This window comes from Euleptes europaea, chromosome 13, assembly GCF_029931775.1.
Source record: "Euleptes europaea isolate rEulEur1 chromosome 13, rEulEur1.hap1, whole genome shotgun sequence".
In the NCBI taxonomy this organism is placed as follows: domain Eukaryota; kingdom Metazoa; phylum Chordata; class Lepidosauria; order Squamata; family Sphaerodactylidae; genus Euleptes; species Euleptes europaea.
In genome coordinates this window covers 64155963-64183148 of record NC_079324.1, presented here as the reverse complement: position 1 = coordinate 64183148, position 27186 = coordinate 64155963, and the positions used below count along the sequence as shown (strand labels likewise).

General features: G+C 51.8%; 1 protein-coding gene across 1 annotated transcript; it reads left to right on the top strand.

Annotated features, from left to right (window-relative positions):
* The first annotated feature begins 3186 nt into the window (after nt 1-3186).
* On the top strand, nt 3187-27186 carry LOC130485978 (sodium-dependent serotonin transporter-like). The gene is made up of 16 exons (XM_056859119.1): nt 3187-3267; nt 4182-4355; nt 7932-8051; nt 9427-9619; nt 12027-12161; nt 13256-13475; nt 15178-15316; nt 16516-16650; nt 19830-19933; nt 20899-21026; nt 22255-22367; nt 23108-23239; nt 24631-24730; nt 25102-25202; nt 26231-26398; nt 27031-27186. Exons 1-16 carry the CDS (start codon nt 3187-3189, stop codon nt 27184-27186), a joined length of 2199 nt encoding a protein of 732 aa, XP_056715097.1.

The window sequence follows — 27186 nt, the reverse complement described above, 5'->3', positions numbered from 1 at the left end:
GTCTCCACCCCTACCCCAAGTCCTGGTGGCAACGACCCCAACAGCGCCTCAAGGGGAGCAAGGCGGAGACCGAGGGCGCCACCACTCTGGAGCCCAAACAGAGCCTGGGGGGGGGGCACCGGAAAGACACCCGCCCACCCCACCGCCATCCTGTGATGGGCCTCTGGTCTTCCAGGCGGGGCTGGAGCAGGCGGGCCTGTCCGAGGGGCCTCTGGTGCTTAAAACTGGGGGTGGGGGTGTCATCCACTCAAGCTGGAGGGTGGAAGATTCAGTAGGGTTACAGGCAAGGGCGTCTTCAGGCAGCGCAGAGTTAATCTGTGGAACTCGTCGCCACTGGGTGAGGTCATGGCTGCCAACGTGGAAGGCTATAAAGGGGGAGTCGAAGGCAGGGCGATTGATGGCTACTAGTCATGGGAGATACCTACTCCCTCCAGTACCAGCGACAGTATGCTGGGGAGGACTGGCAGGAGGATGCTGTTGCAGTCTCCCCGCTCATGGCAGCTGGTCGGCTACTGTGGGGGTGGAATTTTGGAGTAGCAGGGCCTTGGGGCTGATCTCTTCTGGTGTTCTTATTGCACTCTTGGCCAGTGGGAGGGGAGGCCACCACCTCCGGGCCCTGGAGGTGGCCAGGCCAGGCTGGAAGACCCAAAGGCCATCTGGAGCTGGGGGCAAAAGGGCACATGAACACATGAAGCTGCGTTATCCTGAAGCAGACCCTTGGTCCATCAAGTCAGTATTGTCTACTCAGACTGGCAGCAGCTCTCCAGGGTCTCAGGCAGAGGTCTTTCACATCACCTGCTTGCCTAGTCCCTTTAACTGGAGATGCCGGGGATTGAACCTCGGACCTTCTGCATGCCAAGGAGAGGCTCTGCCACTGAGCCAACGCCCCTCCCACAGCGGTTTTCTGCACTCAACTAGTACTGAAAATGTGGGGTTTGGTGCCCCTGGGCCTGGTTACCAGCACTGATGCCCCTGCCCACACTGTCACTCCAGGGCAGCTGGTTGGCCACTGCATGAGAAGGCATATGATCCAGCCAGACACCTCCTGTGTTGGGATGCCAGGTGATGCCAGTCACATGACATGAACCCCACCCCCACCCCCGCAGCCAATCTCTCAGCCCTCACTGTCTTTCAGAGGGTCGTTTCCATAGAAGACAAATATTGTTTACAGCCAATCTGGTGCAGAATCAGAAATCCAAAACCAATCTGCAACCCACATGATACCTTTGATGAGGACCAGGGACCAAGGGGCCGGGCCTCTGCCAGAACGCTTCATCAGGCTTAACATTACAAAATGCAAAATAAAGGTGGGGAGAGACACCTTTTCCCCCTTAGTCAGAGGAACTATTTATTTATTATTGATTTTAATAATTTCATTTATTGTCAATCTTTCTTACTGGGACTAGAGATGTAAAATTTTCAGAAATTTTGTAGCCATGAGAAAAAAACTGTCCCCCCCCCGCTGTTTTTTCCTGAAAAAAATTGAAATTTTGGAAAAATTGAAAAAAAGTTCAGTGTGGAGTAGTTTTACAAATTGCGTGAAACGCAGTGTATATAAAAGTATTATGCTTGCAATAAAACAGGTAACCACCCCCCCTTTCCCTCAAAAGCAACAAAAAAGCAAGAAACCATCAACATAACAAATAATCAGATTTGCCCCTTAGCACCAACAGCAAATAAAGTTAAGGTCCCACCTCAATATTGAAGCTCCATAGAAATATTCTTTTCCAAATGCTACAAGGATGACAAAACACATTCTTGCATGCCAGAGGTGCCCTAAAGACATTAAAAAATACTTTATGGGATGAAATGATGAGGACCAGAATGAAAGTGCAAGTAGCTTTTCCTTCCAGAGTTCTAATTCCAGAAACACTATTGCTGCTGCTTCTGGATCATTACAAAGTATTTCTTCACCAGGAGCATCTTCAAGTAAAAAAGTGTTGCAAACCACTGCCTCACAAAAATGCACCATACCTTCATTTATAGATAAAATGATACCTGAAAATCAGGAGGGAATTGATCATGCCCTTGCAAGAGCAATATATGCTTCTGGATCAGCATTGTCAGCTGAGAGAACTTGCAATAATTTAAGTCTCAGAAATCTTACATTAAGGTCTTCATGTTATATAGTTTGAATACCATGTCATAGATATATTATTTATCATTGGAAAAGAACATATTCCACACACTTTTTTCTTCTTCAATTTTTCCGGAAAAAAACGGCTTTGGAAAAAAACGGAAAAAAACTGTTTTTTCCCAAAATTTTCCGGCTTTTTTCCAGGCTTTCCCATCTCTAACTGGACTCAGGTGGATTACACAGGTGCAATGAATGCAATCAGTAGGATGGGACATTCAGTAAGTGATGGAACAAAATGAGGATTGCAGACATCTGAAACAATGCAAAAGTATTAACATGACATGTTAAACAATGCAGAAATTACATAACAAGATAATACAGCAACAGATAGTATGTACTATGCACAGTGCTTTAGTCCAGAATGGTATAGTCTTCCCCTTGATTTAAGCATCTTCCTGAACCATTCCATTATAATAAAGCCATTATTACCATTGTAAAAGTGCCCTGCTGAATAATGCCAGGAGGGTGGGAATTTTCCAGCCAGGGTTCCACCTGACACCAAGGCACCAACCTATATCTACCTACCTGCTGGCATTAAGCACAGGGACACTGGCAGGAAAGGGCCTTTAAGATCACGGCCTGGCACATCTTTTTCCACCTCTTGTTTTATTCTGTAACATCCAGGCTGAGGAGGAATTCTGGAGAACTGCAGGGCCTGCAGGCTGCTTTGTGTCATTGTACTTGGTCTAATAAAAGGTATTTCATGGTTTGTGGCTCCTTTGCAAGGAAGTGTCAGCTCTAGTCCCGTGATAATCCCATAAACAGACATCAGCAGACAATCAGTCTAAAGAAGGATGATTTATTGGGAAATCCACAGGTTAACAGAAGCCAAGAGTCAAATGGACACTAGTGAAAACTATGGGAACAGTACAGGGCATATATGGCAGAGCAAAGGGCAAATCGGGGTAGATCTGGATACCATGGCAACCTCCCTCCCAGGAGCTGTCAGGGTGACTTCCCACAAAGAGCAGTCTAAACACACTGTTTACCGGACACAGAGCTGGCCGAGGCCAGCGCCTGGAGAAACCACAACATTCCTTTCTCAGACCATGTCTGACAGGAAGCAAGATGCTGCTCCTCAGTGGTGCAGCCTCTCCCCGGCCGTGAAGCATGGCCCAGTCAAGGCTGCGGTCAGTCTGCCCTGTCCACGAAAGGTGCCCTTTCTGGCAAACCGGGGCGCTGGGCATAACTGGGGTGGATTCAGAGGACCCCAGGCAGTAAGAAACAATAGTACATTGCCCAAAAAGTAAAGGGCTGGTGGCAGGGGGTGGGCTTTCAAGGCCTGAACTCTCCTTGTGTCGCCCCCTTCAGCTTCCTCTCTGGATGAATGTGGGCAAGGCCAATATGCATCCTGCTTTTTTTCCAAGAACGCTTTGTGATGCCTCAGACAATGCTAGGGATGCAACCAGCCGCACCATCTTCCAGAAGCCTCTCCCCAATCTGGCCCTGATCCTGTGTCTTTAGCAGAGGCCTGAGATGATGAAATCAGGAGGTGATGCACCTCTTGCTCTTAGCTGCCATGCGGAGCGACCGGAGGGACAGCGCAGATCCAGATGCCAGGCGATGCCAGGCCAGCTGGGTTCCTTTCCTGCATATAATGGGCAGGCAGTCCTTCTTTGATAGATTTATTATGAAGTGCTCATGCAGATATTAAAAGCAAGCCTATAAGGTAACAACTACAAGGTTGATAGTCTGAAACCATGACGTGCCAAATGTGTCTCGGCCCTCTGTTTGGTTGATACTCTTATGCACTCCTTGTACGTAACATCAGCCCAGTCCAGAAACAAATATTCAGACTTCATTCCACGTTTGGGTGCCTTTACGATTTTAAACATATTTTAATTACAATCTGACCTAGGCACATAGTTCATTTGGAAGACATCCTTAAATACATACCTGGGCTGTTACAAAATTGTTGTATCTGTTGATTAGTTTTGGCTTGTTTTTAATATCTGCATGAGCGCTTTGTGATCACTATAAACCTCTGGGTACCCAGCTTTGTCTTTAGGTTGGGTCTTCCCCCCACTCCCTCTGTTTTGTCCAGTCCTCTGATAGAAGCATCACCAGAGTGCTGGGGAGAGGGAGCACGCAGCAGGTCAATCAAGCCAGAGAGGAGCAAGGTCCATGGGATTTCTGCAGCCTGGCCAGCACCCCAGCCCGCTCGCTGGCAGAAGAGCCCTTGTGCCTGCTCCACACTTGCCACGTCGTGTGCCAGCGGGCAACCCTAGCCACTTTGCCAATGACTAGGGAAATCATTGCAGAGGCAACCAGGTGGCACCAGAGGGCGCTGTGGGGCTTTTGAATGACTTGAAATGAGGGTTGCTCGACTGGACTTGTACCAAATTTCGTTTTGCCTTATGAAGTTTTTACATCACGTGTTAAAGTGACTGGTTGGTGTAGAGAAATATGGATGTGGCCCGAAGCAATGCTTTCTTTATTGTTGCTACCCATGTTCCAGGCCTGGCCTCTGGAACTGCTTATTTATTGGTTGCATTTCTATCTCAGTTTTCCACCCAGACAGCCGGGGTGTGTGTGTGTGTGTGTGTGTGTGTGTGTGTGTGTGTGTGTGTGCACAAGGTCTCCTGTTCACACACTGAGCTCCAACAAGGGCTGCTTCACATGATGCCTCCAGACCAACGGATTCTGGGCCTTGACCCAAATGAAGCCCCAGTACATGCCGTGAAGCACTGCAGTCCAGAAGGCACAGGTGGGCATTTCCTAAGGGCCCAAGGAACAGGCTTTTGTCAACTGGGGACTGGCAAAAATTCAGCAGTTGCAGCTGACCCCAGCTTGAAGAAGCAGCGGTGTGAGAAGTTTTCCCTGGTGAATTTCAGCCTGTTAGCTGGCTGGGAAAGGCTGGGAAACCAGCCACGGAGGAGGCGTCAATCATTCCCTTATCACGGTGCCCCCAGGAATGAGACAATCCCGGCTAGGCGGAGGGAGGAAACAAACTTTCTGGCATCCAGAAATGTCATTAGTAATTGACAAGATCCTGTCCATATGTTGCAATACTGATCACAGGCAAGGATCACAATGCTTCAGCAACACAAGGATCTTCGCAAAAACCTTATCAAAATCACCCTTTGTGATGCCAGCTTCCCCCCTCTGCAAATAGATCCACTCTAGCCAGATTGCAAAGCCTGAAACGGAAAATGAGACGGGTTTCCAGTGTGTATTGCTTGTGCTTCTGCGTAATCAAGAGAGTGAGTGAGGCATAGTGGTTAACAGTGTAGGACTAGTATCTGGAAGACCTGGGTTCGAATCCCCACTTGTACCATGGAAGCTTGCTGGGTGATCTTGGACCAGTCACTCTTGGGCCAGCCAACCTCGCCAGTTTGTTGTGAGGATAAAATGGAGGAGAGGAGAATGATGTAAACTGGTTTGGGTTCTCATGGGGGAGAAAGGCAGGGTATAAATGAATTAAATCATTAAATAAATGAATGTCTGGTCATCATTGCACTAGACTGCCCTCTGGTAGCCACCTGGCGTGTGTTCAGAACTACCCTGGTGGTTGATAAGCTCACGTACCCCCCCCCCCCCAAAAAAAAGTCAGGGGCAGGGAACCCTGGTTTAGAAGTGTGGCTGTAAAAAAAGCAAATGGGCTTGGTGGTGGGGAAAGCTGTTTTAGTTTTTATAAAGAACCTGAACAACATCCACCAACAACTGAAAATGTTCCCAGATATAAACAGAAAGTTGTGCAGTTTCCTGGGCGACGTAGTGCCTCCCTCCATGCAATTCTCGCAATTTCCAAGAGGCAGTGTAAGAGTAAAATGGCACAAAGTATTTGTAATCCTATTTAGGAATCCCAGCAAAAAGCAAGCACTTTTCCAGGTACTTGAGGGTTCTGCTCGTAATTTGCAATCATGTGACCATATGAGCAGAGTCTAACGCTGGTGAATTATTAATACTTACAACTGTCTCTGCATGCTCACAGCACACATTTCCTCAGTTTCCCTTACAACTCCTCTGTGAAGTAGGCGAGTCCTATTATCCCTCAGAGCCTCAAATGGGCTGAGAGGAGCTGTGCGCCTCATGCTTTGTACAGAAAACTTTGGGATTCGCAGCTCATCGCTCGGGCTCTCTGAGTGTTTCCTAAGCCCAACCCTCCCACCAAAGGGATCAGGGCCTCCCATCATTCTGGGCCTCGGTAACACACCAGGGACAGGAGAAGCCCTGCAGGAGCAAGGAAGCGCGGCTTCCTTGCCCTTTGCCAGCTCAGGCTTGGGGGTCTTCTGAAATCTCCACTCCTGCCAATCTTCCTGCACTCCTACAGGCCAATGAACATTGGATCAGCAAAGGCCTGTCGCTTCCCATCACTCTGCCGTTCAGGGCTGGCGGCACAGAGCAACTTCTAGACTTAGGAGCAGGAATGACAATGGGGCCACGCTCCCTTCCTGGGCCTGTGGTCCCTTCCTGGGAGCCAGCGTGGTGTAGTGGTTAAGAGCGGTGGTTTGGAGTGATGGACTCTGATTTGGAGAACCGGGTTTGATTCCTCACTCCTCCACATGAGCCGCGGAGGCTCATCTGGTGAACTGGATTTGCTTCCCCACTTCTACACATGAAGCCAGCTAGGTGACCTTGGGCCAATCACAGCTCTCTCAGCCCCGCCTACCTCACAGGGTGTCTGTTGTGGGGAGGGGAAGGGAAGGTGATTGTAAGCCGGTTTGAGTTTCCTTTAAGTGGCAGAAAAAGTCGGCATATAAAAACCAACTCTTCTTCTTCTGCTCCCCAGGTGGCCAACCTGTCACCCAATAGCGCTACTCCCTCCCCATACCCTGTTTCTCCTCCTGTTCTCTCAGGCCTGGTTGAAGCAGGACTGTGGCTGAGGCCTTGGCATTTCCCCATGAGGTTTTGCACTGGCACAGTGTTCCCTTTGAACTGGGCTGCCAGCTGCAAAAAGCAGCTTTGTGTGCTGGGCAAGGTTAGGGTCCAGGGTGAAATGGCACTTTTGGCATCTTTTCTGAGGAAAGAAGGGCACTGGCGTAGTTTGAGAGGTTATGCTTAGCCAAGCACCACAACTGTAGTGGGGTTGCCAATCTTTGTGTCATTGGCAGCACCTCGATCTGTGCCTACAAGTGAATGAACTGACATTTACACTGGGAAAAGCTTCACCTGCTGCTTACTGCAGCTGTTGCTCAAGGCCCAGGAGCATTTGGCTGCGCCTGTTTGTTTCATAGTTTGGTTCAAGGGGCCACGCGTGACATTTCCAGCTCTTCTGGACTGGACACACCGACCCAAAGGACCGTCTCACTCAGGACGAGCCCCCTGCTGTCCCAGCAGTTCTGCTTCTTTCAAACAAACCTTGTCACAGCCTGGTCCCAGGGCCTTTTCTGTTCTGGCCCCCCTGGGCCTGTGAGGAACGCACCCTGCCCTCCTGACTGTTAGGAAGCCGAGCTTCAAGGATGAATGGGAGGTAGATGTTCTGCTGACCAGTTTCGGGGTTTGTTCAGCTTGAGTTAGGGGTTCTGTCATGCACTGCACACAGCTTGGGGTCTGTTCGGGAGACAAATGTGTGGAAAGTGTTTGGGATGTCAAAGCCCCTCTCTCCCCTACCCCTGTTTTGCATTCCTTAGTTCGTTCCCATGCCCTTCCTTGTGGTTTCCAGGTCTCAGAGCTCACCCTCCCCTGACCCAACAGAAGGATGCTTGAAGGCAGAAGGCTGGCAGTGGAGCCTGGCCAAGCAGAGCAGACCTGCCCGTCGTGCGTGAGGGATCCGGTGCTCACAGGATCAGGGATTCTAGCCTGTGGTGCATCTCCTCCAACGTCTGCCCTCCACTGCTCCTTTGACTGACAGCCCTGGGAGACGGGTCTGCTGAGGAGGACAAGAGCTCTGAACATCAACCTGAAGGAGCACAGTAGGGGAGCAAAGAGGCTGAAGAAGAGAAAGTTGGTCGTCTTCAAGGAACCCCTGGATGTTGGTTTTATTTTGTCCAGGCTTGGTGCAGGGTTTCAGGACATCCTGAGATGATGTGGATCCATAAAGTGTGTGTGAGAGGGGGGGATATGTGTGTATGTTTTGGGGGAGGTAGACTTTCTTCCCAAGATTTGGAGTTGCCACAGCATCCAAATTCAGGTATTGCAGCTTGGACTATCAGGATGGCACAGCCAGGAAGCAAACCGAGGAGTCCTCGTGCCACATCTCAGAGGGGTTGGCCGGGGCACAGTGAGGTTTGAACTCTGGTCTGCAAATAGGGGTCCCAGGAATCCTTCTTCCTGAAATCTAAGCCAGGTGAGGGAAATGCAAGAAGGACATCAGAAGAATCCTGCAGGATGTAACAAAAGTCCAAATAGCCTGGCATCCTGTTTCCAGTCAGGAGATCCCCACAAAGTTGGGTGACCTTGGGCTAGTCACTGGTCTCTCAGCCCCACTTCCCTCACAAGGTGTCTGTTGTGGAGAGGGGAAGGGAAGGTGATTGTAAGTCGGTTTGATTCTTCCTTAAGGGGTAGAGAAAGTCGGCATATAAAAACCAAGTCTTCTTCTTCCTCCTCCTCTTCTTCCTCCTCCTCTTCTTCTTCTTCCACTCTGTGAATAATTTTCTAAACCTCTATGTTTGCCCCCATCCCTTATTCCAAACTAAAAAAAACCCAAAGGCTTTCAAGCCTTCCTGCATGCAGAAGATGCTCCAACCCTTGGGACTTCTGGCCCCAAAATGCCCTAAGCCCCCCAACAATCACACCACACCACATGCAGCCACTCTGCAGCCCCCCACTGGCTTCTTCACACATTCTATCTTGCTTCACACATGCCCTCTTTCTTGCCTACAGCACATAAGACATCCCTGTCCCCAGGCGCTGAGTGAGAATCTTCCCACCCCTATCCAAACTGGCAGGTAACTTCTGTTACTAAATGGGACTGGTCTGCAAACCTGGCGCACAACACCCCAGCTGCTGCCCCATGGAACAGCCCAGACAGAACAGGCTGCCTCCTCTGGCTGGTGGACTGGGGTCTCCCACTCCTGTCAAGCTGCCACCAAGCACATCTGGCTGCCTCCTGAGCTTTGCGCCCCTGTGCCTGAAGAGCAATCCCCTGGGCAGGCCGTTGTGGTCTCTGGAGTCCTGGCCGGCCTCACAACAGCTCTATAAGTTTTGTGGCGGAGAGGAAAGCTCTGCAGGCTCACCGACCAAGCTGTGGTGTGGCCAGGCGCCTTCCCCTCCCCTGGGATCCAAAGGCCCGTCTTCCCAGTGGCTGCTTGGGGGTGGGGGGCACCGGTCGAGGCCCGGCTCCCTGCTTCCCTCCCGCCTCCTCCCGGCAGGCCCTCCCCCTCTGGGGTCTACCTCCTCTCCCCCAGCTCCTCCCGCTGAGATCCTGCAGGGACTCGCTGGGGAGGCTGATGGCGGCTCCAGCTGCGCCCCTGGCCGCTCAGACCCCCGCCCGGGACAGGTGGAGGAGGAAGATGGATTTCCTTCTGTCGGTGGTGGGGTTCGCCGTGGACCTGGGCAACGTCTGGAGGTTCCCCTACATCTGCTACCAGAACGGAGGCGGTAAGGAACCCCGGGGGCGTTGTTGGCTATTCCCACACACGCGCGCACACACACACACACACACTCCACAGCAACTAGCGAGAGATTCCCACGGTTATCTCTGCAGATCTTGTTTTTCCTGTCGGAGATTCAACATGCTGTTGGTTAGCAACACTTTCTTGGGTTTCTTTTTATTTTGCAATTTCACCACCGCAACCAGAATAAGAAGTCCGGATTGATGAACGTGGGTCCCCGGGGTGGGGGGTCAATGCCAAATAGAAACCGGAAAGGCAGTCGCAGCCCCCTCGTCTCTTCTTGCGCACGTCGTGGCTTTTCGCTGTTCGAGGTTCAGCTCCAGGCGTCTGGAAGCCGCCGCCCCCCCCAAACCTGTTGACGCTCGAGTTTTTGAAAAGTTTGGAAAGTTTGGCGCAACTTGCCGGCCGGAGGGCTCTTCCTCCCTTGTCCTCGAGAGCTGTCCATGGTAGTCGGCGGCCGGGTGTCTGCGGCTCCTCGCAGACGCAGACGAACCAGGGCTTCTTCTAGCAGAAGCCTTTGTGGAGGAGAAACCTGAAGCTAGAAAGGTTCCGCTAGTATTTGTTTTTTTAAACACCCCCAAATCGTTAGTCTTTAAGATGCCAAAGGAAGAAGTGGTCCGACGTGCGCTGCAGGAAAGCCAGAGAATTCGCCCTGGCGACACACGCCGGAGTCTGGGGGCACCTGAAAGATTGGCAGAGTGGCTGGAAGCAGCCCAGATATTATCGGCCGAATCCGAGGGAGCCCCCCCCCCCCCAGCAAGTGCCAGCGAGAATCTTCCTTCTTTTAGCAAGTGAGCAAAAAGCCCCTCTGCACAGAGTGAAAAGGCAAAGCTGCCTCTGCCCAGTGGAGAGGTCAGGGAAGGACCACAGCTGTCCCAGGGAGCCTCCTGTCCCCAAATGTTCATCTTGTTACCAAATAGGGCAGACAAGAGTTAACACTCCCTCTTACTTGAAGGTTGTAATTATGGGTCAGACGATTAATTCATTGTGCTCCCATAATAATGTCCCACATCACAGAATTGACCATCATAACCGTCCCTCTAGCATCTCGAAACATTCTTCTTGTGTAAGGCTCCAGCCCACACGGGACAGGGGGAAAAGGCATCTTCAGTGGAAGAACTCCCGGGGTACTTTGTCTGGCTTCAGGATGCAACCGTGTTGCTTTTTGGTCTGGCCACATTCTGCACATCATCATGCACTTTCTGGCTTTGTGGGTGCATTGAATCCTTGGCAGAGATGTGCAGTGGTCGGCCACTTCGATCCCAGCCACGCACAGGACTTGTGCTTCATAGCCACAGCTAACTGTTCTTCCCCAAATAGGGTGTGTGTGTGTAGGTTCCTCACACTTCAAACAGTTAGTACAAAAAACCAGTGTGCCCTCAGCACAACACAGGATGTGCCCTCAAGCCTCTGGAACAGAAATGATTCACAGAAGACAAATGGCTCTTCCTCATTCTCTGCATTTCCCAAAGCCATCCTACTTTCCATACTCATCTAAAGCCATCAACACAGAGCAGTGGGGGTGGGGTGGGGGATGAGGGGCAGCCTGACCATATGCATGTTTACTCCCCCCCAACACAGATCGTCTCATTAGGGCTTACTTCTGTGTAAGTGTGCATTGGGTTACAGCTTTAACCTCCTTTTAACGGGAGATGCAGCTGGGGATTGAACCTGCAAACTTCCAAACCATAGCCCCACCCCAGCTCCATTGGGATGCTTTGATAAAGTAGGGGAGGGAATTGGGATGAGATGCAATTGCCCCCTCGTTATATGCCATGCTAATTAGATTATTAACCATGCACACCGTTGCACTGGCCAGATGCATATTCATGCTGCTTTCCCTTCTCAGCTGCCAGATTTCTGACTAAAAGGCCCTCACCTTCTCGCATCCACTCAGTAGATCAGAATCTCACTCACCTTTCCTGTTTGTTTGGGGAAGGGGTAGTCAGGCCCCTCCTTCTGTCTCAGACTGCAGACCTCCCAGCCCCAACAGCCCAGGAAGGAGAAGCCAGAACCCCTTCAGCTCCCGCAGAAATCAAGAGAACCGGGAGGTGTGGCTGGGAATGTGGAGGAAACCTTTCTCACTAGGTAGAGCCAGCATGCACGCACACACACGCACACACAAAAATGGTCTAAAAACACAGAAATGCTGGGGGGGGGGGGACAAAGCTAAAACTAAAGGCACAAAAACTGCACATGGAAATCAGGGGATAAAATGAAGCAGTCTGGGGCCAGAACGGATGACAAACACCTCTCTGCAGAAAAGGCCAAGCTTTGCCTTCCTGGATACCAAGCTGCTGCCAGAGATGTCAGGAGAGGCCAGCTTGCCAGTCGGGAGGGTCCCATTGGGGGCTGCGGAGTAACTCTCGGGTCTTGGCATCCTCTCTCTGCAGGAGCTTTCCTCATCCCCTACACCCTGATGGCCATTTTCGGAGGCGTGCCCCTCTTTTACATGGAGCTGGCTCTGGGGCAATTCCACCGGGTCGGGGCCATTCCCATCTGGAAGCACATCTGCCCCATCTTTAAAGGTAAAGAGGCAAGGAGGGGCTCTGGGCCAGATTTAGGTACCAGCTACACAAGCTATGGCTCAGAGGCTTGGATTAATGGGGGTCCCTAAATACAACCCCCTAAAATCACTATATGACCCCATTTTGGTAATGCTACTGGTCTTCCTGAACTTGACGTAGGCTAGGGCCTAAGCATGTCTTAGTCCAGTCCTGAGGCAGAGAGTTAGAAGACAAGTTAAATAAGGAACCTAGGAACAAGGCCAAGGGAAGTAGCGAGGGCTGTGGGGTTTTGCAGGCTTTTAAAATGTAGTTTCCAGCTTCGGGACACATTGAACAAACTTGGGTTTCAGCATTCAGAGACATATTTTACTCAACCCGTCCCAAGGTTAATTTATTTAAATAGCTGAAGCTGAAGCTGCAGAGACTTCCCAGGTGCCAGATCACACGGGCCCCGATTCCTGCTCCTCTCTGCTCCCCACCTGCTGTTGGAAGTGGTATGGGCTCACAGAAGTGGGGCCCACCGGGGCTGTACCGCGTATGACTTCTGAACAGCACCCAGAGCTCTGAAAGGGCACCATGAGGTCCGTGACTGGCACCTGCACCCCAGGCCAGCTTCATAACTCCAACCAGCCTCTGAGACAAAACACAGCAGCACAGGAACAGGCTGGCATCAGCCAAACTAGCAGGCAAAGCAAAACTTGCGGCAGGCAGCCTTTAACGGAGGCTTCGCCTCCCCACCCCTTGGCCTGATAGCAGCTGAAAATGGCCCTGTCTGAAGATGGGGACACATCAGCATCTGGAGGGAGGCAGTCCCCAAACCATATGTCTCCATGCCATGCAAAGCTTTCCCCTTGGGTTACTTCAGACCTGCTGTTGTTGCTGCAGGCCGAACAGCTTGGGCAGTGGCAGCAACCCCTGCCATTCCTGGAGGGATGACCCTTTTCTTGCCCCCTGCAGGGTCTTCATCCTCTCAGTTGAACTCCTAGCCCCTCCAGTAGAGTCCTGATCTGGATGCCATCAGCTCCAATGGTTCTGGGTCCCAGGGCAGCTGGGGGGGGGTGAGGGGAGGTGACCCGTGGCCCTGCCCTAACAGTGCCCTTTGGTTCTCCCCGCAGGCATCGGCTTTGCCATCTGCATCATCGGCCTCTACGTCTCCTTCTACTACAATACCATAATTGCCTGGGCACTCTACTATTTCTACTCCTCCTTCACCACCACGCTGCCCTGGACCAGTTGCGCCAACCCCTGGAACACCCCCAACTGCACCAGCTACTTTGGGGGCAGCAACGTCACCTGGACTAAGGACTCCAGCTCACCAGCCGAGGAGTTTTACATGTAAGGGGCAGCGAGGGGCCGGAGGCAGCCGCGCCTGGGCTGGGAGGGGGCCAGAGCCTCTAAAAGTGCCAGGTGGTGGCTGGAAATCTCCTGCTATTGCAACTGATCTCTAGGTGACAGAGATCAGTTCCCCTGGAGAAAATGACTGCTTTGGCAATTGGCAATTGGACTGTATCCAACATGGCAATTGGACTGTATGGCATTGACGTCCCTCCCCTCTCCAAACCCTGCCCTCCTCAGGCTCCACTCGCAAAAGTGAGCCAGCGTGGTGTAGTGGTTAAGAGCGGTGGTTTGGAGCGGTGGAGTCTGATCTGGAGAACCAGGTTTGATTCCCCACTCCTCCACATGAGAGGCGGCAGAGATTCATCTGGTGAACTGGATTGGTTTCCCCCACTCCTATACATGGAGCCAACTGGGTGACCTTGGGCTAATCACAGCTCTCTCAGCTTCACCTACCTCACAGGGTGTCTGTTGTGGGGAGGGGAAGGGGAGGTGACTGTAGGCCGGTTTGAGTCTCCCTTAAGTGGTAGAGAAAGTCGGCACATAAAAACTAACCTTCAAAATCTGCAGGTGTTTCCCAACCTGGAGATGGTAATCCTAGTGCCAGCCCATCTTAGACTTCGTTCCCTTGCCTTGAAGAGCTCTTTAGGGTTGCCAGGTCCCTCTTTGCCACCAGTGGGAGGTTTTTGGGGTGGGGCCTGAGGAGAGCAGGGTTTGGGGAGGGGAGGGACTTCAATGCCACAGAATCCAATTACCAAAGCGGCCATTTTCTCCAGGTGATCTGATCTATATCGACTGGAGATCAGTTCTAATAGCAGGAGATCTCCAGCTACCATCTGGAGGTTGGCAACCCTAGAGATCTTGATGTGCACCAAGGGAACCAGTTGTTGCACCTTCGTAGGATTTAGCAATAGTACGTTAACTGATACATTTTCAAATGTTTAGAAGTTGGACCAAGGCCCAATAATCCATCATCTCCATTCCTGGTCTTTCTCCCATAGGGAGATTCCTCCCCTCCCCCAAATCCGGCTTGCTTCCCTCTGTGCATATGCCCTGTGCACTCTGAGCGTCAATGTTGGCCCACCTCCTGCCTTCCCTAGCTAGGCGCCATTCTCCTGGATCTCAGGCAGAGGAAGGGCCTTTCTTAGCCCCTGAGAGCTGAAGGGGGCTCCTACATGCCAAGCAGTTGCGCTTCCCTTGAGTTGAGATATGCGGTGCCGTTGTTCTGTCTGTCTTCCTCAATAAGTGCATTTGTGTCCTCCAAGTTGTTCAGGATGGTGCCTCTTCCTCATTTTATTCTCAGAACAATCCTATAAGGTAGGCTAGGCGAAGAGAGTGTGATTGGCCCAAGGTCACCCAGCAAGTTTCCTGGCAGAGTGGGGACAAGAACACTTCCCTCCCCAGTCCTAGTCTGGCACCGTGACCCCTGCAGACACTGTTTCTGGCCCAGCTCTGCCACCTCTGCTGGACCCCAAGGGCTGGGGCAGAGACCAGGTCCCTGAGATCCCTTTGCTGGAGATAGCCGAGGCTGACCGTGGGCAGGAGCTGGGCTGCAGCCGCTCCCTGCTCCATCTCCGGTGCCCCAGGAGCCTGTGAGAGAAGTGAGGAGGACAGGGTGCCTGACAGGGCTCACCCAGCTCCAAAAGCAGTATGTTGGCCAAGCCTGGGTGTTGTGACTTGTTTCCATCTCTCTTTGCCGCAGGAGGAGAGTTCTGGCACTCCAGAACTCGCAAGGCCTGGACGAGGTGGGTGGGATCCGCTGGCACCTGCTCCTCTGCCTCTTCCTCATCTTTGCCATTGTCTACTTCAGCCTCTGGAAGGGGGTCAAGACCTCTGGAAAGGTAACCCCAGCCAGGCCCAGTTAGGGGGAGGGAGTCAAGACCCTTGGCACAAGTTCCTGGCTGGCCCCCGCCTCCTCCTCTGGACTTCATCCCTACAGCCCTCTGCACTGCCCAGCATTGTATTGCTGGCATGTTCCATTTCTGCCCTGTTTCCCTGGCATCTGCAGCACCCAGATGTGCAAGTCAGACAAGAGCAATTGTCAACCTAGAAGGACAATTCCCTGGGTGGGCAGCCCAGGTACCTGTTGGGGCTGCAGCACAAAATTGGGGCATGCTGCCTCCATGCCAAGGGCAGGTGCCTTTCCCTGCAGCCATCTGCCAGGGACGGCTCCTGTTGAAGTGCCAACTTCTTCCGAAATGGGAAGCCTTCTCAACCAGCCTCTGGCAGAGTAGTTGGGACTTCTTCTGGGATGCAAGATCCTTCCTTTTCAGAAACTGGCATGGGCTGCAGAGCTCTCCATCCTGAGAAGCTCTTTTCCTTTATGAAACAAACAAGTAGGCAATCCTTGAAAAAATAAGGGGAGGCCAGAGCCAAGCAAAGCTGTGAAGGATTTCCTCTGGAAAAGCTGCTCACTTTGATTGGCAGGAGCACCTTAAATGGTGCAATTAATAATGCAAGTAAGCCAATATATGCATATCTGCCCAACATGAATAATGTGCACAGGCCCAGAGGTTTAGCTGGATTCTGCAGTCTATACACATTCTTCTTTTTAACACTCAGAGCAAAGGGTCACAAGATTCATCTGCTCAGAGGATATGGAGGAACCACTCAAGAGGGGAATAATTAATGGGCACATTTCCGTGGGCTGGTGTATTAGCCATGAACAAGTCAAGTGGGAAGAGTTGCAGTGGGGGGAGGGGAGAAATTGCCAAGAAAATCTATCTACTTGAACAATTGCAGACGTTTGCCATGTTTGTTAATTTACTTAATTTATACTCCCCCTTTCTGCCCAATGGCGACCCAAAGCAGTTTAAATAATTCTCCTCTCCTCCATTTTATCCTCACAACAGCCCTGTGAGGTAGGCTAGGCTGAGAGAGTGTGACTGGCCCAAGGTCACCCAGCAAGCTTCTATGGCAGAGTGGGGATTCGAACCTGGTCTCTCAGACCCAAGTATGATGACACTTTAACCACTACACCACACTGGGAGGGGGGATGAACTTGGGGGGCAGTGCGCCATTGTGGTTCTTTCCCTTGCAGGTGGTGTGGGTGACGGCCACTCTCCCCTACGTTGTTCTGCTCATCCTGCTGATTCGCGGGACGACTCTGCCCGGGGCCTGGAGAGGAATCGTCTTCTACCTGCAGCCCAACTGGAAGAAGCTCATGAGCACAGCTGTAAGACAGCCAGATGCATGCAGATGTGGCCAGTTGCTCCTTTGTACACTGCACAGTTGGGCCTGCCAACTCCCCCTCCCCCCTCCGGGAGCTGCCTCTGTGTTTATCAGCTGTGTGGCAGGCTGAGATTCAGGACAGCCTTGCCAGGAGTAGGAGGCCGAAGTGGTACCCCGGCAGGCTCTCACCCGGACCTGAGGCTGGAGCACACGAGGAACGGTCCCACCACTTGCTGGCCTGAGCCTGCACAGCGTTCAGTGGACCTCTGTCCATTGGTGTGCTGTTGAAATCCCAAGGGCTCGCATCTCAGATACTGCTCTTGTGTGCAGCTGCGGACCACTGCTGCCCTGAGTCTTTCATTTCCCTCCCCACTTTGGCAGTGTTCAGTGTCTGAACATGCTTTTCCATCAGGGCCCCCGAGAGTGTGCCTGGCCAGTGGTCCTCACAGAGTTTTCCATCTACCATCTAGCAGGTATCCCTGCTGAAAAGAAAACAGACCACCAGGTCACCTCACCTCAACCACTGCCAGTATATTCCAGGGCTTTGGATGCCCAGCCCCCACTGCACCTATCCTCCCTAGGGGTGCCAACCTCCAGGTGCAGCCTGGAGATCCCCTGGAATTACAACTACATAGATCAGTTCTCCGGGATAAAATGGCTGCTTTGGAGGGTGGACTCTATGGCATTATACCCTGCTGAGGCCCCTCCCCTCCCCAAACCCCACCCTTCCCAGGCTCCATCCCCAAATCTCTAGGAATTTCCCAACCCAGAGCTGGTAACCCTTCCCCTCCCCTTTCAGGGACACTGGTATCAAAAGGGTAGCCAAAGGCTCTCCAGAAGGGGGCTCAGGCCCAGTGGCGGCTCCACTGGCTCACAGCCACCACCAGCAGCAGAGGAGGGGCCGGGGGGGGGGGCAAAACAGCTCGACCCTGCCCTGGTTTTGGAGAGCAGAGCAGACCCCTCGTGGCCAAATAGCTGAGGCAGTGGGAGTGGCAGCTCACTGCAACGTGTCGTTCATTGCACCTGTTGATTCCATGACCCCCCAAATCCCTTTTTATACATGCATGAGAGCCCCCCCTTCCATCTGCCAGCCACCCCACAGAAGATCAGAGGACCAAAAGAGGTTCATTATTCCCTTGGAAGTCAGAGGCCCTTGGAAATGCAAATCTCTAATTGAATCACCCATCTCATTTGTTGGCTGGGGAGAGGTCCTCTGGGGGCTGCTCCCTTTCAGCCTCCTCTTTGCAAAGCCGGCCCAACAATGGATTTCCTGCCTGCCAAGACCTCTGAGCCCCCCTCACACACAGATGAATTTTCACTAAAGGTAATTGGGTAAGGTAAAGGGAGGGGAACACTATGCAGCAAAGGAACCCTTCTGAAGGGTTCAAGTACTATTGCATGGGGGGGCATGCACATCTATGCACACACACATCCATACCCTTCTCATGCTACTCAGGCAAGCAGGCTGGGGGTGGGTGGGTGTCCAGAACTTTCCTGCTTTTTCCTAGCCCCTGAAGACTACAGCCACCCTTGCTTGGGGGGCTAGAGTTGAGGGCAGAAGTGCCTTCGACAACACCCAGATCTTCAGGGAATGAACTTCCGAGAGCCAAAGCTCCCTCTGTCAGAGTTTAGCTGTCCTATCACAGACCAACACGGCTGCCTTCCAAGACTTCACTTGCTGGCTGTGTTTGTGCATAGAATCATAGGATCATAGAGTTGGAAGGGACCACCAGGGTTATCTAGTCCAACCCCCTGCACAATGCGGAAAATTCCAAACTACCTCCCCCCCACACCCCCAGTGACCCATACTTCATACCCAGAAGATGGTCAATGTGCCCTCCCTGTCAAGGTGCCCTCTGCCTAAGGTCAGCCTTGCTGACAGATGGCCATCTAGCCTCTGCTTAAAAACCTCCAGGGAAGGAGCAATTACCTCCTCCCGAGGAAGCCGGTTCCACCGAGGAACCGCTCTAACTGTTAGAAAATTCTTCCTAATGTCTAGACGGAAACTCTTTTGATTTAATTTCAACCTGTTGGTTCTGGTCCAACCTTCTAGGGCAACAGAAAACAATTTCAGGGTTGCTAGTGGCACGGGAAGCCAAGAAATCAGAAGGAGATTGAGACAGGGAAGGGCAGCCATGAAGGAGCTAGAAAAGATTCTGAAGTGTAAGGATGTGTCACTGGCGACAAAGATCAAAATAATTCATGCCATTGTATTCCCTATTACTATGTATGGGTGTGAAAGCTGGACACTGAAGAAAGCTGATATGAAGAAAGTAGATTCCTTTGAAATGTGGTGTTGAAATGTAGTTTTATGGATACCATAGACCATCAAAAAGACAAATAACTGGGTTCTAGATCATATCAAGCCTGAACTCTTCCTATAAGCTAAAATGATTAAACTGAGGCTATTGTACTTTGTTCACATTATAAGAAGAGTCACTGGAAAAGACAATAATGCTAGGAAAAGTCGAAGAGAGCAGGAAAAGAGAAAGACCCAACATAAGGTGAATTGACTCAATCAAGGAAGCCACGGCCCTCAGTTTGCAATATCTGAGCAAGGCTGTCAAAGATAGGACATTTTGGAGGACATTGATTCATAGGGTAGCCATGAGCCGGAAGCGACTTGACAACACTTAACACACCCACAGTGGCACGGGAGGGGGGTGCCTCAGGATTGTTGGCAATATGGCAGAAGATGCTGCAGGTGAATCATCAGAAATAATTGTGTGTGGTGGTGCAAAAGGATCCTGGGGTTGTAAAGTCAGGACCATTTTGACCGGTGGGGGGGGGGGAGGATTGTGCCAGGGCTGGTACACAACAGGGACCACCATAACACTCTCAAATAGTGCTAAGTTTTAATGCCCAAAATGATATGATCTGATCTTTTTCCTTCTAAGGTAGCAACACAGCTCTGCAGAACGCATGACTTTGGGACCAGGGTTTGATTGGTATTTATTTTAAACAGTGTGTGGATATCTAATTCTTTCCAGCTGAGAAAAACACAAAGCGATCCAAGGTGCAGTGAGACTGAAGGGGAGCCTTGAATGAGCAATGAGCCGCTGGGCCCCTCCCAGTCTCGAAAGGGCCTGTGTGGGGTGCAGCCCCATGAGGTCTGGGGGCAGCTCTGTGTCCCTCTGCCAGACTGCTCTTAATGGGAGTCTTTCTGTCTCTGGGTTTGTCGAGGTGTGGGTCGACGCGGCTGCCCAGATCTTCTTCTCGCTGGGGCCAGGCTTTGGGGTGCTTCTTGCTCTCGCCAGCTACAACCCATTCCACAACAACTGCTACAGGTAAGTGCTCAGGACCCTGCTTCTCCTGGGGTTGCCAGCCCCAGGTTCGGAAATACCTGGAGATTGGAGGGTGGAGCCAGGAAGCATGGGATTTAGGGAGGGGAGGGACCTTGGTAGGTTATAATACCATGCAGTCCACCTTCCAAAGCAGCCATTTGCTCCAGAAGAAGTGGAATGAATGTTTTAAACAAACAAACAAACAAGTGATTTATCTAGTCTGGAGATCAGATGTAATTCTAGGAGATCTCCAGCCCCCACCTGGCGGTTGGCGAGCCTAGCTCCTTCTTCAAGTACCCCAAATTCTTCCTCCTTGGAAGGTTGCCAAGGCAGACTCCTGGCTAGTTAGGCTTCTCAGCAGTTCTCCAGGGTTCAACCCTAACCCTCTCTCCACAGCCCTAAATAGGTTCACAACTCAAGCAGAGGCTCTCCTGTATAATTTTGCCTGGATTGGCCAGGTTTAGAGAACCAGTTGATTTCCCTCCCCAGGAAATAGCAGGCTCTGTTCCTCCTGAGGGAAGCAGTAAGCCTGGAGCTGCAGAAACAGGATCATTTAGCAGGCCTGCCCTTCCTGGCTACGGCTGCCAGCCTCCAGATGGGGCCTGGAGATCTCCAGAATTACGACTGATCCCCAGGCAAAAGAGACCAGTTCCCTGCTGCTTCGCGGGGTGGACTCTGTGGTGCTACAACCTGCTGAGGCCCCTCCCCTCCCCAAATGCTACCCTCCCCAGGCTCCACCCCCAGAATCTCCAGGAATTTCCCAACCTGGACTTGGCAACATACTCCTATCCCTGATGCTTCCTTGAAGTGCAAACCAGGGAGCATCTTGTTTTGTGAGTGTGTGTGTGTGTGTGGGGGGGGTGACACGGAGCCCACTGGGTGTCAAGAATGCCCTGGTCAGGAGCCGGAAGCAGCCCTGGGCCCGCTGGGGCCTCTCTGCTCTCCCTCCCTCTCTGCCCACCTTGCAGGGACGCCGTGGTCACCAGCATCATCAACTGCCTCACCAGCTTCCTCTCTGGCTTTGTCATTTTCACCGTCTTGGGCTACATGGCAGAAATGAGGGGCGTGGAAGTGGAGGACGTGGCCAAAGACAAAGGTGGGTGCCGCACACATCCGGCATATAGAAACCGACTCTTCTTCTTCTGAGGGTGGCCCCGCACAGTCCTGAGTCCTGAGCACCATGAATGTTCCAGCCATGGAAAGCACAGGGGCTTGGGCTGCTGCTCCTGAGAGGTCCAGGCCTAATCCTTGATATTAGAACTTAAGAACATAAGAAAGGCCCTGCTGGGTCAGACCAAGGTCCATCAAGTCCAGCAGTCTGTTCACACAGTGGCCAACCAGGTGCCTCCAAGAAGCCCACAAGCAAGAAGACTGCAGCAGCACCATCCTGCCTGTGCTCCACAGCACCTAAGATAGCAGGCATGCTCCTCTGATACTGGAGAGAATAGGTATGCATCATGACTAGTATCCACTTTGACCAGTAGCCATGGATAGCCCTCTCCTCCATGAACATGCCCACTCCCCTCTTAAAGCCAGGTGCTTCTGGGCATCCCATCCCAGGGTAGCAGGAGAGGTGAGAATCATTTTTCAAGCACAGTGCCCTGGTTGCAGCTCATAATCTAAACATGAAGGAGGCATGAGGAGAAAAATAAAATGAAGGGAAGGTCCATCTTCTGTCAGAACAGCCGCCCTGGATCAGAAAGTAGTCCATCTCGCCCCCATCCTGTTTCCCACAGTGAGCAAGTTGATGCCAATGAGAAGCAAACAAGCAGGGCACAGAAGGGCCTCACCCTGTTGCTGCCCCCAGCACTGATGTTCAGAGATATACTGTCTCTAAACATGGAGGTTCTTTGAAATCATTGAAAGAACCCCTCCTCTTTTCAAAGCCAGTTAAACTAGTCTATCCATCTAGGGCATTTTCTTCTTTTCTACATTTTACCTTCACAACAGCCCTGTGAGGCAGGTGATACTAAGAGAGAGTGACTGGTCCAACATCTCCCAATGAGCTCCATGACAGGAAGGTGGGGTCTTTGATCCTGGGGATCCCAGAACAGAGTCTGACCCTCTAGCTGCTGCGCAACACCCTCTCTTTAAGCAACTGCCATCACGGCATCCTGCAGCAATGAATCCCACAAGTTAAATACTCACTGAGCAAAGTAGTACTTCCTTTTGCCAATCACCTTCATTGGGTGCCCCCCCCCCCAAGATCTTCTATGATGGGGGAGAGAAGGTTCTCTCTCTCCAGCCCCTGCCACACGTGAGGGCTCCATTTCCTCAATGTCTTTGTCAAATGGAAGGTGGCACAACGCAGCTCCTCTCCGCAGGGCCCAGCCTCCTCTTCATCACATACCCCGAGGCCATCGGCAACATGGTCGGCTCCACCTTCTTTGCCATCCTCTTCTTCCTCATGATGGTAATGCTGGGGCTGGACAGCACGGTAAGGGGGGGCTGGGGGGCTCCCTTGCCCCACCAGTTGTTTATTTATTTTACATATTTATGAGCTGCCTTTCTTCCTATGGAGCTCAAGGCAGCTTGCAGGATGAATAAAATACATAAAACCAACATTTAAACTCACACTTTATAACTACTTTAATTAAATACATCCCTAATTAAAACAGTCCTAAATAAAGCAAATTCACAGTGGGTAGCCGTGTTAGTCTGTTTGCAGTAGTCAAAAAGGGCAAGAGTCCAGTAGCACCTTAAAGACTTACAAAAATATTTTCTGGTAGGGTATGAGCTTTCGTTTATCTAAATAAAGCAGTCTTCTAAAGATCAACCTGAGGGCTCCTGGTACATCTCCCTGGGGTGGTTGTTCCATAATTGTGGGGCTGCCAACAAAAAGGCCTTCTCTCATGTACCCACCAAACAGGCATCCTTGATTGATGGGACAGTCAGGAGGGACTCTCTCTCCCTGTGATGATAATCCCTGGGCTGGAACAGTTGGGAGAAGGTGGTCTTTCAGATATTCTGGTCCCAACCCATGTAGGGCTTTAACGGTCAAAAACAATACCTTGAAGTGGGCCCACGAGCAGATGTAATTGCTGCACTAGCTGCAGCCTCTGAACACTCTTCAAGAGTAGCCCCAAACAGAGTACACTGCAATAGTCCAGTCCAGATGTAAGCAAGGCATGGATCACTGTGGCTGAAAAGTGATTTTTTTTTGGGGGGGATTTGCAGTTTGGGGGCCTGGAAGCTGTGATCACAGCAATCATGGATGAATATCCACACCTCCTGGCCAAGCGACGAGAGCTGTTTGTCTTGGGGCTGATCACCGTGTGCTTTCTTGGTTCCCTGGCCACACTGACCAATGTGAGTAGCTGGGGGGGGGGAATCTTGATTCTCTTGCTGCTACCTGTTCCGGGGGGGGGAAGGCAAACTCAACACACCACCTCCAAGGGCCCCACCCCCAGATCTGTGTTGTATTTCATTAAGCATGTTGTCGTCTAGCTACACAGAGCCAGCGTGGTGTCTCTAGCTAGAGGGCCAGCGTGGTGCAGTGGTTAAGAGTGGTGGTTTTGAGTGGTGGACTCTGATATGGAGAACTGGGTTCGATTCCCCACTCCTCCACATGAAGCCAGCTGGGTGACCTTGGGCTAGTCACAGCTCTCTTAGAGCTCTCTCCACCCCACCTGCCTCATGGGGTTTGTGATGTGGGGAGGGGAAGGGGATTGTAAACTGGTTTGATTCTTCCTTAAGTGGTAAAGAAAGTCAGCATATAAAAACCAACTCTTCATCATCATCTTGGCTAGCTCCTCCCTCTGCACATGGCCAGGCTAACAGCCTGGGTTAAAGTGAAAAAATCAATCAATCAAAATTGCCCTGTTGAATCAGACCAAAGGTCTGTTCTCCCGAGCCCAGGGCTCCTGTTCCCAGCAGTGGCTGCAGCCAGATACCCCAGGAGAGCTGGCTGTTTCCTATTGCTTGTCTTATCCTCAGTGTTTGATATGCAGATGTCATGCCTCTGAACCCGGAGGTGCCAGTAAGCTTCCATAGCTAAAAGCCATCATGAAGCCCAGGTTGCCTTCCCACCCACCTTGATTCCTGATCTCCTTTAGGATATTGACCCAAACTTTAGAGCCAGCGTGGTGTCGGGGTTAAGAGCAGCGGGACCCTAATCTGGAGAATCAGGTTGGTTTCCCCCCTCCTCCACATGAAACCTGCTGGGTGACCTTGGGGCAGTCACAGTTCTCTCCGAATTCTCCCAGCCCCACCTACCTCACAAGGTATCTGTTGTGGGGAGAGGAAGGGGGCAATTGTAAGCTGCTTTGAGACTCCTTAAAGGTAGAAAAAAAGCAAGACATAAAAACTCTTCTTCTTCTATGCCTCCTTTCCTCCCAAATAGGGTTCCAAGGCAGCGACCCCAAATCCACCCCAAACTACAGACTTTACACTGAGACCACTAAAATCAGGGCTGCTCCTTGCTACTGCCTTTGGTCCCACCCTGGCCCCAGCCCCATGCAGAGGGCACCACCCCAAAGCCCCACCAGAACTCTTTATTTCAAGAACTGACCATACAGTCTGCAGCCTATTGCCAATTTCTCTGTGTCAGGGGAACGCTTGGGGAATGCTCAGAAAACTCCATTCTTGAATATTATGTGAATACCATGACTGAGGAATCTGCAGCCAGCAGAATCACAAAAAAAAGGCAGTGTGGCCATAGCCCAGCTAAGATCTCAGTTCTGCCTCTGGTGTTGTTCTAGGGTGGGTCCTACATTGTGAAGCTCTTGGAAGAGTTTGGCGCTGGCTGCTCCATTTTAGCCGTGGTGCTTCTAGAAGCCATTGCTGTCTCCTGGTTTTATGGTAAGAGGCACTGTTCTCGGGGCGGAGGGGGGATGCGCTGCCCTGCTGTCAAAATCAGCCCCCTCCTCGCAGGATTTGGCATCCTAGGAAAAGGACTGGGCAGGGAAGGGCAGCCAGGCAGCCTCCAAAACATCTGTTTTCTCCTGGGGAACTGATCACTGTGGTCTGGAGATCAGCTGCAGTTCCAGGAGCTCCCTAGGCCCCACCTAGAGGCTGGCAACCCTACCCTGCACACATCCCATAAACATCAAGTTGGGGACAGGGGCTGCCTCTCAAAGGTCTTATGGACCAAAGATTAATTCACACACGGCCCCCCTCCCCAGGAACAGGGAAAGGTTCGCGCTGGGCTTACACTTCCTCCTGCTTCTTAGGAATCCAGCAGTTCTGCAGTGATGTGAAGGCCATGCTGGGGTTTACGCCGGGAATCTACTGGCAGGTGTGCTGGGCGGCCATCAGCCCGGCCTTCTTGTCAGTGAGTACCAAGTGATGACGATGCCCTCGGTTGTGCTGTATCTTGCAGAGGGACTTAAGCAATACAGGCAGGCCCCTGCCCCCAAGGGACTTACAGTGTAATTTCACATGGGGTGGGCGGGGACCAAGAGGCCAGGCTACGAATGCAAGCAAACATGCCTGACCTCAGGACATTTAGAGAGTGCCTTGAATGCCCAGGAGCATCCACCAACCAGCCTTCCGTAGGCTGATTTTAACAGATCACACTACAAGTGTGAGAGCCAGCATGGTGCAGTGGTTAAGAGCGGTGGTTTGGAGCGGTGGACTCTGATCTGGAGAACCGGGGTTGATTCCCCACTCCTCCGCATGAGCGGAGGCTCATCTGGTGAACTGGATTTGTTTCCCCAATCCTACACACAAAGCCAGCTGGGTGACCTTGGGCCAGTCACGCTCTCTCAGCCCCATCTATTTCACAGGGTGTCTATTGTGGGGAGGGGAAGGTGATTGTAAGCTGGTTTGATTCTCCCTTAAGTGGTAGAGAAAGTCAGCATATAAAAACCAACTCTTCTTCTTCTAAACAGAGCAAGTTTCTAGCTCTCAACATTACAGGGAGGAAGTTCTAATGCTGAGCATGGAAAAGCACTCTGAGTTTGAGACTGTGGCCCGCCTCTGCCCCCACTCCTCTCCTTTGCACCCCCACTTCTTTTTGCACATGAAATACACATTCCTTTTGTTGCTTGCAACACACAAACACACACACATAGGAAAAGCAAAAGAACAAAAAATCAATTGGAAGCTCTTAAATTGGGCACCTGCTTGATCAAAGGCTGTGTGTCACCTATCTGCTGGGTTGCAAATGCCCTCTAAGTCTGGGCCTCTTGCAGGGTGCTGGCAGCTGTACAGCCTGTCCAAGGGAGAGGCTCCTGCCCAGGAGGGTGGCAACCTTGGTTGGCCCACCAAGTAGACATGGAAAAGAGGGAGGGTGAGGGGGTTGGCTCTGGGACCCTCCCTCCCCCAGGGCTTTGCAACCAGGCTTTTCTCTCTGCCTAGTTCATCATCATCAGCTCTCTGCTGAACCAGCCCCCCCTCACGTTGTTCGACTACCAGTACCCGGCCTGGAGCATCTCGGTGGGGTACCTGATCGGCGCCTCCTCTTTCCTCTGCATCCCTGTCTACATGGCCTACAAGCTTGTCTGGACCCCAGGATCTCTCAAGCAGGTCAGGGCAGGGGGATCCCCAGAGCTGGGGAGGGGGGGCACTTCCCTTCAGGAAACACCATAAGAATATATGAAAGGCCCTGCTGGATCAGACCCAGGCCCATCAAGCCAGCAATCTGTCCACACAGTGGCCAACCAGGTGCCTCTAGGAAGCCCACAAACAAGACCACTGCAGCAGCATTATCCTGCCTGTGTTCCTCAGCACCTAATATGATAGGCCTGCTCCTCTGATCCTGGAGAGAATAGGTATGCATCATGACTAGTCTCCATTTTAACTAGTAGCCACAGATAGCCCTCTCCACCATGAATATGTTCACGCCCCTCTTAAAGCCTTCCAGTTAGGCAGCCATCACCACATCCTGGGGCAGGGAGTTCCACAATTTAACTATTTACCCTCCTATAACAGAATCCTTTTTCTCCTTGTGCAAATGATCTCCCAGGTGGCTGGTTCAGCAACCCCATATTTGGCCTTCCCAATTCAGTTCTACACTGAGAATTTGCAGGGCCTTTGCGAGTGGAGGATGATTCTGGCCGGGGCCCCAGCCACCTCCTGGTTTTCCAGGCTCCCTGGGGAAGGTCCAGAAGCCAGCCTGCGGTCCCTAATCACCTGTCCCTCTTTTCTTGACCACCCAGCGCCTTGCAGTGTGCCTTCGACCCGAGAAGACAAAAGGGGAGCAGCCACTGGGATCTGTGGACATGGTGCCAGCCCCCCCTCAAGGGAAACATGGACTGCTTTTTGCCAATATGAAGACAACTGAGGAGCCACCAGGAGTGGGGCTCCCCCATTGA